The sequence below is a fragment of a genome, unplaced genomic scaffold (assembly GCF_019419815.1).
Source record: "Pyrus x bretschneideri cultivar Hongxiangsu unplaced genomic scaffold, Pyrus_bretschneideri_v1 Contig32, whole genome shotgun sequence".
Classification (NCBI taxonomy): Eukaryota; Viridiplantae; Streptophyta; class Magnoliopsida; order Rosales; family Rosaceae; genus Pyrus; species Pyrus x bretschneideri.
In genome coordinates this window covers 4,659,408-4,672,164 of record NW_025999635.1, presented here as the reverse complement: position 1 = coordinate 4,672,164, position 12,757 = coordinate 4,659,408, and the positions used below count along the sequence as shown (strand labels likewise).

Here is a 12,757-nt window from a genome sequence, read left to right as displayed (position 1 = left end):
TTGTTGTATTTGGAAGTGCCGATTCAGATAATTTGAGTCATCCAATTTGACATTGACGGAGGTGGAGAGGAGCTTCTTGTAATGTTAATTCAACATTAGAACAAGAGAAATAGCTCCATGTGCTGAAATTGAAGAATTCAGTTGCAAACAACACATTTATTTTGCTCATCAGAACAAGATTAATAAGAATAATTAAGTTTTTAATTGCCCAATTATTCCGTCCCATACGAATTTAGAATATGGAGGACGTGTTTCTGCATTGTTTTCAAATGTCCTAAGCACTTTGTAGAGCTGTAGTAACTTTGCAACCACAAGACATCAATACCAACTACCAAGTACCCTTAATTACTCTTCCAGATGTCTCATATATTCTTCGTGTTGACATGAACGAGTGATTTTTTTTTAATGAATTGTATTATGACTCTTGATGTTCGAGTAGTGTACCGGCCACACGAAAAAATTTCTCAACATGAACACAACCCAAAGGCACCGCTGCTAATTACTCATAAGAATACAAAGGTTACATGAAAGAAAAAGGTTAGACTTCTCATTTTACGTTCAACTTAAATGAATTGCACACAAGTTATTTTATTATGCAATTATGTAAAGCGTGCTAAAGTGTGCGTCACTTACAGATTAGGTGGGTTGGATGTGGGTTGGATGGAGACACAAACTCTTATTAACCATGTTAAATGGGTCAACACGATTATGCCCGACTGAAACAAATTTATTTTTTGTCTTTTCCAAGTTGGATTGTTGAATCTGTCTAAAATTGTTACCTCTACTCTTTCTTGGCACTTTCTACCTAAATTCGAGCAAAAACAATGAAAGGTACGTCCGAACAAAAATACAATAAAGGTACTGTTGACTCTAAAAATTACAAAACCTACGTGGCGCGCAGGCCGAGTAACTAATAAGCTAACTACGTCCTTCGGTTGAATGCGGGGCGTGCCAACTCGTCGGCCGAGCTCGGCCGAGGAGTAAAATTTGATGATGTCGTGTTGAGCGCGCTGTTGACTTCTGTATCTTGCGACTGCGACCGAGGAAGGAACGCTCTCGGTCTCTGGGTTCTATAGCGTGAAGACAAGGCTACTAATTCGACGGAGTTCACCAATCGTCGGAGCCTGATTCGGTCACTGTGATTATATTCGTAAGAGTATAAGCACGCCGAATCGAGACTAAACTATATGGGCACAAGTACTCGAATGTGATGTATGTCTTGATGGTAAACGTAGTTCGGCCGTTGGAATGCCGAACCCTGAAACTTACTTGCGAGTATCCAATCATAAAATCACTCGGCGTTCAAGGCGTCGAGCAATACAACTCGTAACACCCAACTATGCCGAAAAGGCTAGTAAGATGACCTCTACCAACAAGGGTTCGAAAACCCTTCTCGGTCGAGACTTAGATAGATAATCGGTCGACCCCGACGCAGTGCTGTTTATCCAAACTGAAGGTGCTCCTTGGTCGGCTGATTCTGCGGCAGCAGTGCTGTTTATCCAAACTGAAGATGCTCGTCGGGTGCTTCCACAGTGCTGTTTATCCAAACTGAAGGTGTGTCGGCAGGAAAAGAAAAGAAAAATCTCAAGGTGTTTGAGAGGTTTTGCGCAGGGCAATTGTATGCTGAATTTGAAGGGGGCTTTTCTATTGCGTAATTTCTTGTATTTATAGCACCCCGTTCCTTGAAACCCATTCTGATTTGGATTGGGAGTCCTTGTCCCATTTCGACTCTAACTCGAACAAACCTACTCCCACTGGGGTTCTGAATTTTCCTTCTTTTCGAGACTCCATGCCTTGCCGGTCGAGACTCCTGGTCGCACCAGGACTTCCTCAACCTTTTCTATTCATCTGGACTTCTTAGGATAGGATTTGGCCAACCCTGCCAGCTGGCCCGGGTTTCATTATTCGGCCCATAGCATTTGTCATCACCTTGGGCCGAGCACATCTTGCTGCTCGGCCCAACCAGAGTATTTTGGGCCCAAACAGGTACATATTTCAATAACTTTCATATTTTTAATAGAAAAACGCGCATGCAAGTAGCTTTTATTATAGTGGAAGAGAAAAATGTTGCTCTTACACGATGAAGTAGATTCAAACTTTGTTGGGTCTTTAGAGTCATTTTCAATGAAGAGGGCTAATGGTTCAAAAGCTAAAAAATGGTTTGATTTGTTCAAAAATCTATCTCCAACCGATGGTTGGACTATAACCTATTGAGCCCATCAAACCACTTTTTGGCTAAATGAGCATCAAGATGACCGAATATAGCCTTTTTTGGGACCCCATCTTCTCACTCGAAATAATTGATTTAAATTCAACGGCTAATTTGAAAACTTCAAACGGTAGTTTAGTTAAATTAACAAATAAATTTAAAGTATAAACTTAAAACTAATAAATTATTGAGCGGGCTATGTTTAGCCTTGGAGATTGTAGATGAGTATGATCTGATACCATTTATTTAAAAATAATATTTTACAAGGCTATAATTCTAAAAGTAGCTTTGACCATTTTTAATTAGATATGGTCTAATTTAACATATAATCTAACAAATCTATCATTTAAAAAAAATAAACAAAATAAAAAAACGCGCATTATTCTCATCATCGACTCATTGACTTTCTTAGGCTACATTTTTTCTCCTGCAATGGGTTTTTATTTCGGAGGGTTGGTGTGGAAGGATAAGAGTGCACAGGGTGAGAAGCCCTATTGTTGTAGTGTCGCTGCCACCACTCAAAACCCAAACCCTCTTTGGACGAGAGGTTGAGAACCGAAGCAGCTGCACTAGTGTGGCGGAAAGAGGAGCCGAAACCCAATAGAAGAGAGAAATAATTGGGAGCTGCTGCATTTAAGGTTTTGTAAGAGTGAAAACAATTAGAGATTGTTGTAGTTGCAGAGAGACAAATATTTTGTATCTATTCGTTTTTTCCCTCTCCTTTTTGTGAGTGTATTTGGGTGTATTTTGGGTTTGAGTTTGACATCATTCTTTGTAATCTTGTTTTGTTTATCAGTGGAACTTCCTCGTTGTTCTCGAACTGGATGCAGGCTTACACAGAATCAGTATAAATCTGTGTCATTTTGAATTGGTTGTTTTGTCATATATTTCCGTATTATTTTATTGGTTTCAAATTAGCGCTTTCGCACAACTCTGAACCCCAGTGAAAGTGGAGAGAAGCTTGTTGTATTTGGAAGTGCCAATTCAGACAATTTGAGTCATCTAATTTGACATTGACAGAGGTTGAGAGAAGCTTGTTGTAATGTTAATTCAACTCGATGTGCTGAAATTGAAGAATTCAGTTGCAAGCAAATTTATGTTGCCCATCAGAAGTAAATAGAATAATTAAGTTTTTAATTGCCCAATTCCGTTCCCATATGAATTTAGAATAGGGTTTTTTTATTAGCACCCCACATTATGTTGAATACACCATATTTTAAAATTTAATATTTAATAAGTTATATACCTTAATGTGAATGACAATTTCGACCTCATAAAGTTTTAAAAATAAAATTAAAAAAACCTCTAAATACACCCAAAATCACTTTTAACATGTATATCCTAAGATTAATTATCTTCTTCAACTCTCAAAACCACTATTACCTTCCTCCGTTAGATGTAACAATTTACCGTGTTAAATTGCTGTCTCAAGTTTGGCAATGAGACATGCTAGCTTATTCGTCAAAAACCTGTAACTTTGTCACAAGAATCATATATAATAAAAAATAAAAAAAATCGTTCTTATTAGACTTGTACAAATAGCATACAATTGTCAATTTGCAGATTTTTAAGATTAGTTTGGGCTTACTTTCTGTCAGACCCTTTAAATACCTCGGAATGTTTCATACAACAACAATCTTTTATATATGCTTTATTCCCTTATTTTATTAGTGGTTTTAATAAATAAAAAAATTGGGTAAACATGATTTCACAGTAACTAATTTCTAATGGTAGCGGAGGAAACTAATATTAATGGTTTATTTCTTCTGATGTGGTTAGAATTTTGTAAAGCAATGGAGGGAAGTAGCAAATTTAAAAAGGTTTAGACAATCTCATGCGAAATATTATAGTAGTTTTCTGTAGTTTTTTGCCGAAATTTTTCATGGTTTTTTCATTATCAAAGAGTAAGCTAGCTTCTGGAAAAGTATGAAGCAATTCAAAAATAGAATTCATTTATGTTCAGCATTTCTAGATCCCTTTTTGTTACAAAGTGATGGATTGTAAAATATTTTTTCCGTTAATGGTGGATTCTCAAATCTATATGCTTATTTTTTTAAAGGAATGAGAAATAATATAGAAACCACCTATTCGAAGAAACAAGTAAGATTTTTGGTTGATATTATGTATTTGCACTTAAGAAGCAAAGAGTGTGGGGTGTATGTAGAAAATGTGGGGTTTATGTAGGGAATTTACGGTGTATGTTGAAAGTTGGGGTGTGAGGGTATTGTGAGAAAGTATGTGGGGTGTATTAAGATACATTTTAATTAAAAAAGTAAATGTGGGGTATATTAAGTATGTGAGGTACATTCAACTATATATAGGGTGTTAGTATAATAAACCTTTAGAATATGGAGGACGTGTTTCAAATAGCCACAAGACAAAAATACCAAGTACCCTTAATTACTCTTCTAGATGTCTTAGATTCATGTTGACACGAACGGGAGATTTTTTTAGTTTGATAGCACACGGCTCGGTACACTAAATTTAATAATATAATTGGTTGAAAGCTTTAAAAAAAAAATTCTAACAAATTATATTATGATTCTTAATGTACCAAGCAGTGTGCCGGACACACGAAAAAATTTCTCGACATGAACACAACCCAAAGGCGCCACTATTAGTTACTCATAAGAATACAAAGTTTACATGAAAGAAACAAATTAAACGTATCATTTCACGTTTAACTTAAATGATTTGCACACGAATTACCTAATTACGCGATTATGTAGCGTGCTAAAGTGCATATCACTTTGGCATTAGGTGGGTTTGATGGAAACACAAACGTTAATTAACCATGTTAAATGGGTCAACACGACTGTGCCCAACTCAAACAAATTTATTTTTTGTCTTTTTCAAGTCGGATTGTCGAATCTGTCTAAAATTGTTACCTCTACTCTTTCTTGGCACTTTCTACCCAAATTCGAACAAAAACAATGAAGCTACATCCGGACAAAAACACAATAAACGGTACATCGTCCAACAACTTTCATATTTTTAATAGAAAAACATGCATGCAATTGGCTTTTTATTTCATTGGAAGAAGAGGAATGTTATCTTTACACCAAAGCGTAGATTGAATTTTATTGATTTTTTAATCTAACATCTAATTTAATAAAATATATCATTTAACAATAAAAAAAATAAAAAAATGCATTATTCTAATTCTTTTTTTCCCTCTTCTATTTGTGAGTGTAATTGGGTGAATTTTGGGTTTGAGTTTCACAGCATTCTTTGTAATCTCGTTTTGTTTATTAGTGAAACTTCCTCACTCTTAAAATATATCATTTACCAAGATGATGCCAAGCTTATTGAGGAAATTGTGGATGACATATTTAAGAGATTGATCCAAGTTTCGTCAAGCAAAGATAATGGCTTGGTTGGAATGGATTACCACATGGATGAAGTAAATTCACTATTACGTCCTGGGGTGAATGATGTTTTCACCGTTGGAATATGGGGTATGGGAGGTATAGGCAAAACCACCATCGCTCGCGCTCTTTATGATGAAATCGCTTGTCAATTTGAAGCTTGCTGCTTTCTCGAAAATGTCAAGGAAGGCTTCTCCAATAATGGTGCAGTACATATGCAGGAAGTGCTTCTTTCTAGAATCTTGAAGGAAAAGGTGCAGAGTTTAGGCACGTTGGATCGAGGTTCCAGAGTGATAATGGAAAGGCTACAAAGGAAAAAAGTTTTCATTGTTCTTGATGACGTTGATGAATTATCCCAAATCGAAGCCTTACTTGGAAAGCAGCATTCATTTGGCGGTGGAAGTCGGGTCATTATAACAACTAGAGATAAACAATTATTAAGTGGAGCTGGTGCTGTATATAAGCCCGAGAACTTAAGTGAGCCAGAAGCTCTTAAACTCTTCAACCAGTATGCCTTCAGAACAAACCAACCCACCAGAGTTTATGATCAGCTCTCAAGGCGTGTAATACAATACGCTCAAGGTCTGCCTTTAGCACTCAAAGTCTTGGGAGCTTTTCTTGATAACAAAACTGTACGTGAGTGGGAAGATGTGTTAGAAAAAATAAGGAAGATCCCGCAAAGGGGAATTCATAATGTGCTTAAAACAAGCTTCGATGGACTAGATGATTCAGAGAAGGACATCTTTCTAGATATTGCATGTTTCTTGAAGGGAATGAAAAAAGACTATGCAACTGCAATTCTGGACAGTTGTGGTTTCTATCCTCATACTGGAATAAAAGTTCTAATTGACCGAGCTCTTATATCTGTCTTGGACAAGGGGCAACTGAAGATGCATGATTTACTAGAAGAAATGGGTTGGGAAATCGTTCGCCAAGAATGTACCAAAGAGCCTGGGAGGAGAAGTAGGCTGTGGAGTTATGAAGATGTTCGTCATGTGCTGACTCAAAAAACAGTGAGATATCTTTGACCAAAATCTATTTTATAGCAAACATGCATTGTTTATAATATTCACTAAGGTTGTCAGTGTTTTCCTTCACTTTAAATTACATTGTTGGTTTATCCAGGCTACAGAAGCAGTTGAAACCATGATCCTGGATTCGACAATCTTGAAAGAGGGATGCTCAAATACTGAAGCTTTTGTTAGTATGACAAAACTAAGACTGCTCATGATCCGTGATGATGCTGATACTTACACCAAGCACTTTGACAGATATCGTCTTGCAGTCAAGGATTCATTTGGCCATCAAACTCCAAGTGGTAGCTTCATAGAGCACTGGATTGCAGACTTAAAGTTCCAATCTTCTCAGTTCAGGTGTCTCCTCTGGCGTTATTACCCCCTAAAGTCTTGGCCATCCAACTTTCAGTTCAAGAATCTTGTAAACCTTGACATGAGCTATAGTTGCATCGAACAACTTTGGAAAGGAGCTGAGGTACGATTTTTCATTTACGTAAATTTATTATTTTCAATGTTTAGGTTCTGAGTTGTCCATGTTTTCTTGGACTTTTTAACAGCCTCTGGAAAAGTTGAAATTCATCAATTTAAGTCATTGTCAATACCTTAAGAAAACCCCTGACTTCACAAGGGCTACAAGTCTTGAGGAACTGAGTTTCGCAGGTTGTACAAGGTTATGTGAGGTGGACCCATCCATTTCTGCTTTGAAAAACCTTGCTATATTGAATCTACGTTGGTGCAATGATCTTAAGATTCTTCCGAGCATCACTGGTATGAAGTCTCTTAATCTTTCTGGTTGCTCAAACTTTGAGAAGTTTCCAGATATTTCAGATGCTATGGAGAATCTGTCAGAGTTATATTTAGATGGGACTGCGATTAAAGAAATGCCTTAGTCAATTAATAAACTCACGGGCCTTACTGTTTTGGACCTACGAGGCTGTCGAGAACTCAAGAGCCTGCCGAGCAGCATTCATATGGGATCTCTTCAAACCCTTAATCTTTCTGGTTGCTCAAACTTGGAGAAGTTTCCAGATATTTCGGATGTTATGGAGAAGCTATCAGAGCTTTATTTAGATGGGACTGCAATTAAAGAACTGCCTTCGTCAATTAATAAACTCACGGGCCTTCCTGTTTTGGACCTACGAGGCTGTCGAGAACTCAAGAGCCTGCCGAGCAGCATTCTTATGGGATCTCTTCAAACCCTTAATCTTTCTGGTTGCTCAAACTTTGAGAAGTTTCCAGATATTTCGGATGTTATGGAGAGGTTATCAAAGCTTTATTTAGATGGGACTGCAATTAAAGAACTGCCTTCGTCAATTAATAAACTCACGGGCCTTACTGTTTTGAACCTACGAGGCTGTCAAGAACTCAAGAGCCTGCCGAGCAGCATTCATATGGGATCCCTTCAAACCCTTAATCTTTCTGGTTGCTCAAACTTGGAGAAGTTTCCAGATATTTTGGATGTTATGGAGAAGCTATCAGAGCTTGATTTAAGTAGGACTGCAATTAAAGAACTGCCTTCGTCAATTAATAAACTCACGGGCCTTACTGTTTTGGACCTACAAGGTTGTCGAGAACTCAAGAGCTTGCCGAGCAGCATTCATATGGGATCTCTTCAAACCCTTGATCTTTCTGGTTGCTCAAACTTGGAGAAGTTTCCAGATATTTTGGATGTTATGGAGAAGCTATCAGAGCTTGATTTAAGTAGGACTGCAATTAAAGAACTGCCTTCGTCAATTAATAAACTCACGGGCCTTACTGTTTTGGACCTACCAGGTTGTCGAGAACTCAAGAGCTTGCCGAGCAGCATTCATATGGGATCTCTTCAAACCCTTGATCTTTCTGGTTGCTCAAACTTGGAGAAGTTTCCAGATATTTCGGATGTTATGGAGAGGCTATCAGAGCTTTATTTAGATGGGACTGCAATTAAAGAACTGCCTTCGTCAATTAATAAACTCACGGGCCTCACTGTTTTGGACCTACGAGGTTGTCGACAACTCAAGCGCTTGCCGAGCAGCATTCATATGGGATCTCTTCAAACCCTTAATCTTTCTGGTTGCTCAAACTTGGAGAAGTTTCCAGATATTTCGGATGTTATGGAGAAGCTATCAGAGCTTTATTTAGATGGGACTGCAATTAAAGAACTGCCTTTGTCAATTAATAAACTCACGGGCCTTCCTGTTTTGGACCTACGAGGCTGTCGAGAACTCAAGAGCCTGCCGAGCAGCATTCATATGGGATCTCTTCAAACCCTTGATCTTTCTGGTTGCTCAAACTTGGAGAAGTTTCCAGATATTTTGGATGTTATGGAGAAGCTATCAGATCTTGATTTAAGTAGGACTGCAATTAAAGAACTGCCTTCGTCAATTAATAAACTCACGGGCCTTACTGTTTTGGACCTACGAGGCTGTCGAGAACTCAAGAGCCTGCCGAGCAGCATTCATATGGGATCTCTTCAAACCCTTGATCTTTTTGGTTGCTCAAACTTGAAGAAGTTTCCAGATATTTCGGATATTATGGAGAGGCTATCAGAGCTTTATTTAGATGAGACTGCCATTAAAGAACTGCCTTCGTCAATTAATAAACTCACGGGCCTTACTGTTATGGACCTACGAGGCTGTCGAGAACTCAAGAGTCTGCCGAGCAGCATTCATATGGGATCTCTTGAAACCCTTAATCTTTGTGGTTGCTCAAACTTTGAGAAGTTTCCCGATATTTCAGATGTTATGGAAAGGCTATCGGAGCTTTATTTAGATGGGACTGCCATTAAAGAACTGCCTTCGTCAATTAATAAACTCACGGGCCTTACTGTTATGGACCTACCAGGCTGTCGAGAACTCAAGAGTCTGCCGAGCAGCATTCATATGGGATCTCTTCGAACTCTTAATCTTTCTGGTTGCTCAAACTTTGAGAAGTTTCCAGATATTTCAGATGTTATGGAGAAGCTATCAGAGCTTTATCTAGATGAGACTGCAATTAAAGAACTGCCTTCGTCAATTAATAAACTCACGGCCCTTACTGTTTTGGACCTACGAGGCTGTCGAGAACTCAAGAGCCTGCCGAGCAGCATTCTTATGGGATCTCTTCAAACCCTTAATCTTTCTGGTTGCTCAAACTTTGAGAAGTTTCCAGATATTTCAGATGTTATGGAGAAGCTATCAGAGCTTTATCTAGATGGGACTGCAATTAAAGAACTGCCTTCGTCAATTAATAAACTCACGGGCCTTACTGTTTTGGACCTACGAGGCTGTCAAGAACTCAAGAGTCTGCCGAGCAGCATTCATATGGGATCTCTTCAAATCCTTAATCTTTCTGGTTGCTCAAACTTTGAGAAGTTTCCAGATATTTCAGATGTTATGGAGAAAGTATCAGGGCTTTATTTAGATGGGACTGCCATTAAAGAACTGCCTTCGTCAATTAATAAACTCACCGGCCTTGCTACTTTGGACCTAACAGGCTGTCGAGAACTCAAGAGCCTAGCAGTCATATGGGATCTCTTCAAACCCTTAAGCTTTCTGGTTGCTCAAACCTTGAGAAGTTTCGAGATTTCAGATGTTATGGAGAAGCTATCAGAGCTTTATTTAGATGGGACAGCAATTAAAGAACTGCCTTGGTCAATAAGAAATCTTCCGAGGCTTGTTACGTTGAACCTAAGAGATTGCAAAGAACTCAAGAGTTTTCCAAGCAGCATTTGTGATCTCAAGTCCCTTCAGTATGTTAGTCTTTCTGGTTGCACAAAGTTTGAGGTGTTTGCAAACATTGTAGAAAAGATGGGACTAAGAGAACTTCACTTGCACGGAACATCTATCAAAAGAATTCCACCGTCAATTGAATGTCTTCACGGGCTTGTGTTACTGAATCTGAGAAACTGCAAAAGCCTTGGCAGTCTTCCAGATGATCTCTGTAATTTGGTTTCCCTTACTGTTCTCATTCTCTCTGGATGCTCAAAGCTTCAAAACTTGCCGGAGAAGTTGGGAAATTTAGAATCCTTGTGGAACCTTGAAGTAGAGGGAAGTGGTATAAAACAACTCCCACTTTCTTTATTACGTTTGAACAAGCTTATAAGGTTATCATGTCATGGATGTAAAGAAATGACGGCACCCTTTTCATCATGGTCAACATCAATGGAAGATTGTAGTCACCGTGGTCTGGTACATCTTGATTTAAGTGACTGCAATCTGTTGGAATTATCGGGTATTGCTCATTTATCATCATTGAAAACATTAGACCTGTGCAGAAACAATTTTGAGAGCTTGCCTGCAGAAATGAATCGGCTTCATCGTTTAACAGATCTCAAATTGGAAGGTTGCAAGAGACTGAAATCAATACCAGAGCTTTCATCAATTATAAGTTTCATAGATGCCCATGATTGCACGGCTTTGGAATCTGTTTCAAGACCAAAGCTTCTTTACAGGAATCTTTACTTCACATTTTCAAACTGCTTCCAGCTGGTGCAAAATCTATTTGAATATATTGTGGAAGCTCATCAGGTCTCTCTCTCTCTCTCTCTCCCTCCCCTGTGCGAAAGTACGAAACATATCTAATGCAAGTTCAGTTTACCTTTGTTTTCGTTCTGTAGGGTAATCTGCAACCTTTTTCCTTGTTTATGTGTCTTCCTGGAAGTAAACTTTCAGATTGGTTCAGCCATCAGTGTAGTGGATCTTCAGTAAGTGTGCATCTACCACCAGTGTCGGATCATAAGATTTTGGGATTCGCTGTGTGCGGTGTTACTAAGTTCAAGTATGCACATTATACATCTGATATATCTGCTCCGTGTTTTTGTACCTTCAAAGGAGAGCATGGCGAGTGCAGTTTCAGATTTGATTTGATTGATTGGAGCTTCGCAAGTGGCAGGTTACTTGAGTCAGAACACATGTTCATGTTATATATTCCATGGGAAAATGGAGTGCAGCTAAGTGAGCGCTATCCCACTGAGGCCACATTTAGAGTTGAACTAAAAGATGGTGTCCAAACACGTGATTCTGTGGCACCAGTGCAGCAGCATCACATCATCAGGTGTGGAGTTCGTCTCTTTTATGCCAATCGTGTAGAGTTGCATAATCGAAGCATGACACAGCCCAACTATCTGTCATGAAAATTCTGAAGCGGAACTTCATGCTTTTGACAAATCACTGGTAAGAGTTGCTCATTCTAAGAGGAACCGTGAGGGGTGTCGCTATAACGAGGCTGAACAAAGTGGAAGTGATACCCCTGACGCGAGGATTTACAGTCTAAAAGATCGGTACTTCCTGATGGGGCAAAGGAAAACTGAAGAGAATAACTCCTGTGTGTTGGATTTGATGGCTCAGTTCTATTGAGTCTCGACCCTTTCTACGTGGACCTAAAGCCAACTTGATGTGGCTCTGTAGTTGGCATATGCGGATCACATGCTAGGTCTTTTTAGTGCTCGTATGTAAAGCCTTGCATTGTGTAATTTGGACGAGAGGGTGACAACCGAAGCAGCTGCACTAGTGTGACGGAAAGAGGAGCCGAAACCCAATAGAAGAGAGAAATAATTGGGAGCTGCTGCATTTAAGGTTCTGTAAGAGTGAAACCAATTAGAGATTGTTGTAGTTGCACAGAGACGATTTTGTTTGTAATTCGTTTTTTCTCTCTTCTGTTTGTGAGTGTATTTGGGTGTATTTTGGGTTTGAGTTTGAGAGCACTCTTTGTAATCTCCTTTTGTTTATTAGTGGAACTTCCTCGCTGTCCCTGAACTGGATGTAGGCTTACGCCGAACCAGTATAAATATTTGTGTCATTGTGAATTGTTTGTTTTGTCGTATTTTTCTGTTTTAGTTTATTAGTTTTAAATTAGCGCTTCCACACAACACTCTGAACCCCAGTGAAGGTGGAGAGGAGCTTCTTGTATTTGGAAGTGTCAATTCAGATAATTTGAGTCATCCAATTTGACATTGACAGAGGTGAAGAGAAGCTTGTTGTAATGTTAATTCAACATTAGAACAAGAGAAATAGCTGATGTGCTGAAATTGAAGAATTCAGTTGCAAACAACACATTTATGTTGCTCACCAGAGCAAGATTAATTGAAATAATTAAGTTTTTAATTGCCCAATTCCGTCCTATATGAATTAAGAATATGGAGGACACGTTTCTGCAATGTTTTCAAATGTCCTAAGCCCTTTGTAGAGCTGTAGTAACTTTGTAGT

At 38.7% G+C, this 12,757-nt stretch overlaps 1 protein-coding gene across 1 annotated transcript; it reads left to right on the top strand.

Moving 5' to 3' along the window:
* Positions 1-5,501: 5,501 nt before the first annotated feature.
* LOC103935447 (disease resistance protein RPV1-like) lies at positions 5,502-12,337 on the top strand. The gene is made up of 5 exons (XM_048590656.1): positions 5,502-6,590; positions 6,703-7,068; positions 7,151-7,322; positions 7,527-11,080; positions 11,170-12,337. Exons 1-5 carry the CDS (start codon positions 5,592-5,594, stop codon positions 11,683-11,685), a joined length of 5,607 nt encoding a protein of 1,868 aa, XP_048446613.1. The 5' UTR covers positions 5,502-5,591; the 3' UTR covers positions 11,686-12,337.
* Positions 12,338-12,757: the final 420 nt, after the last annotated feature.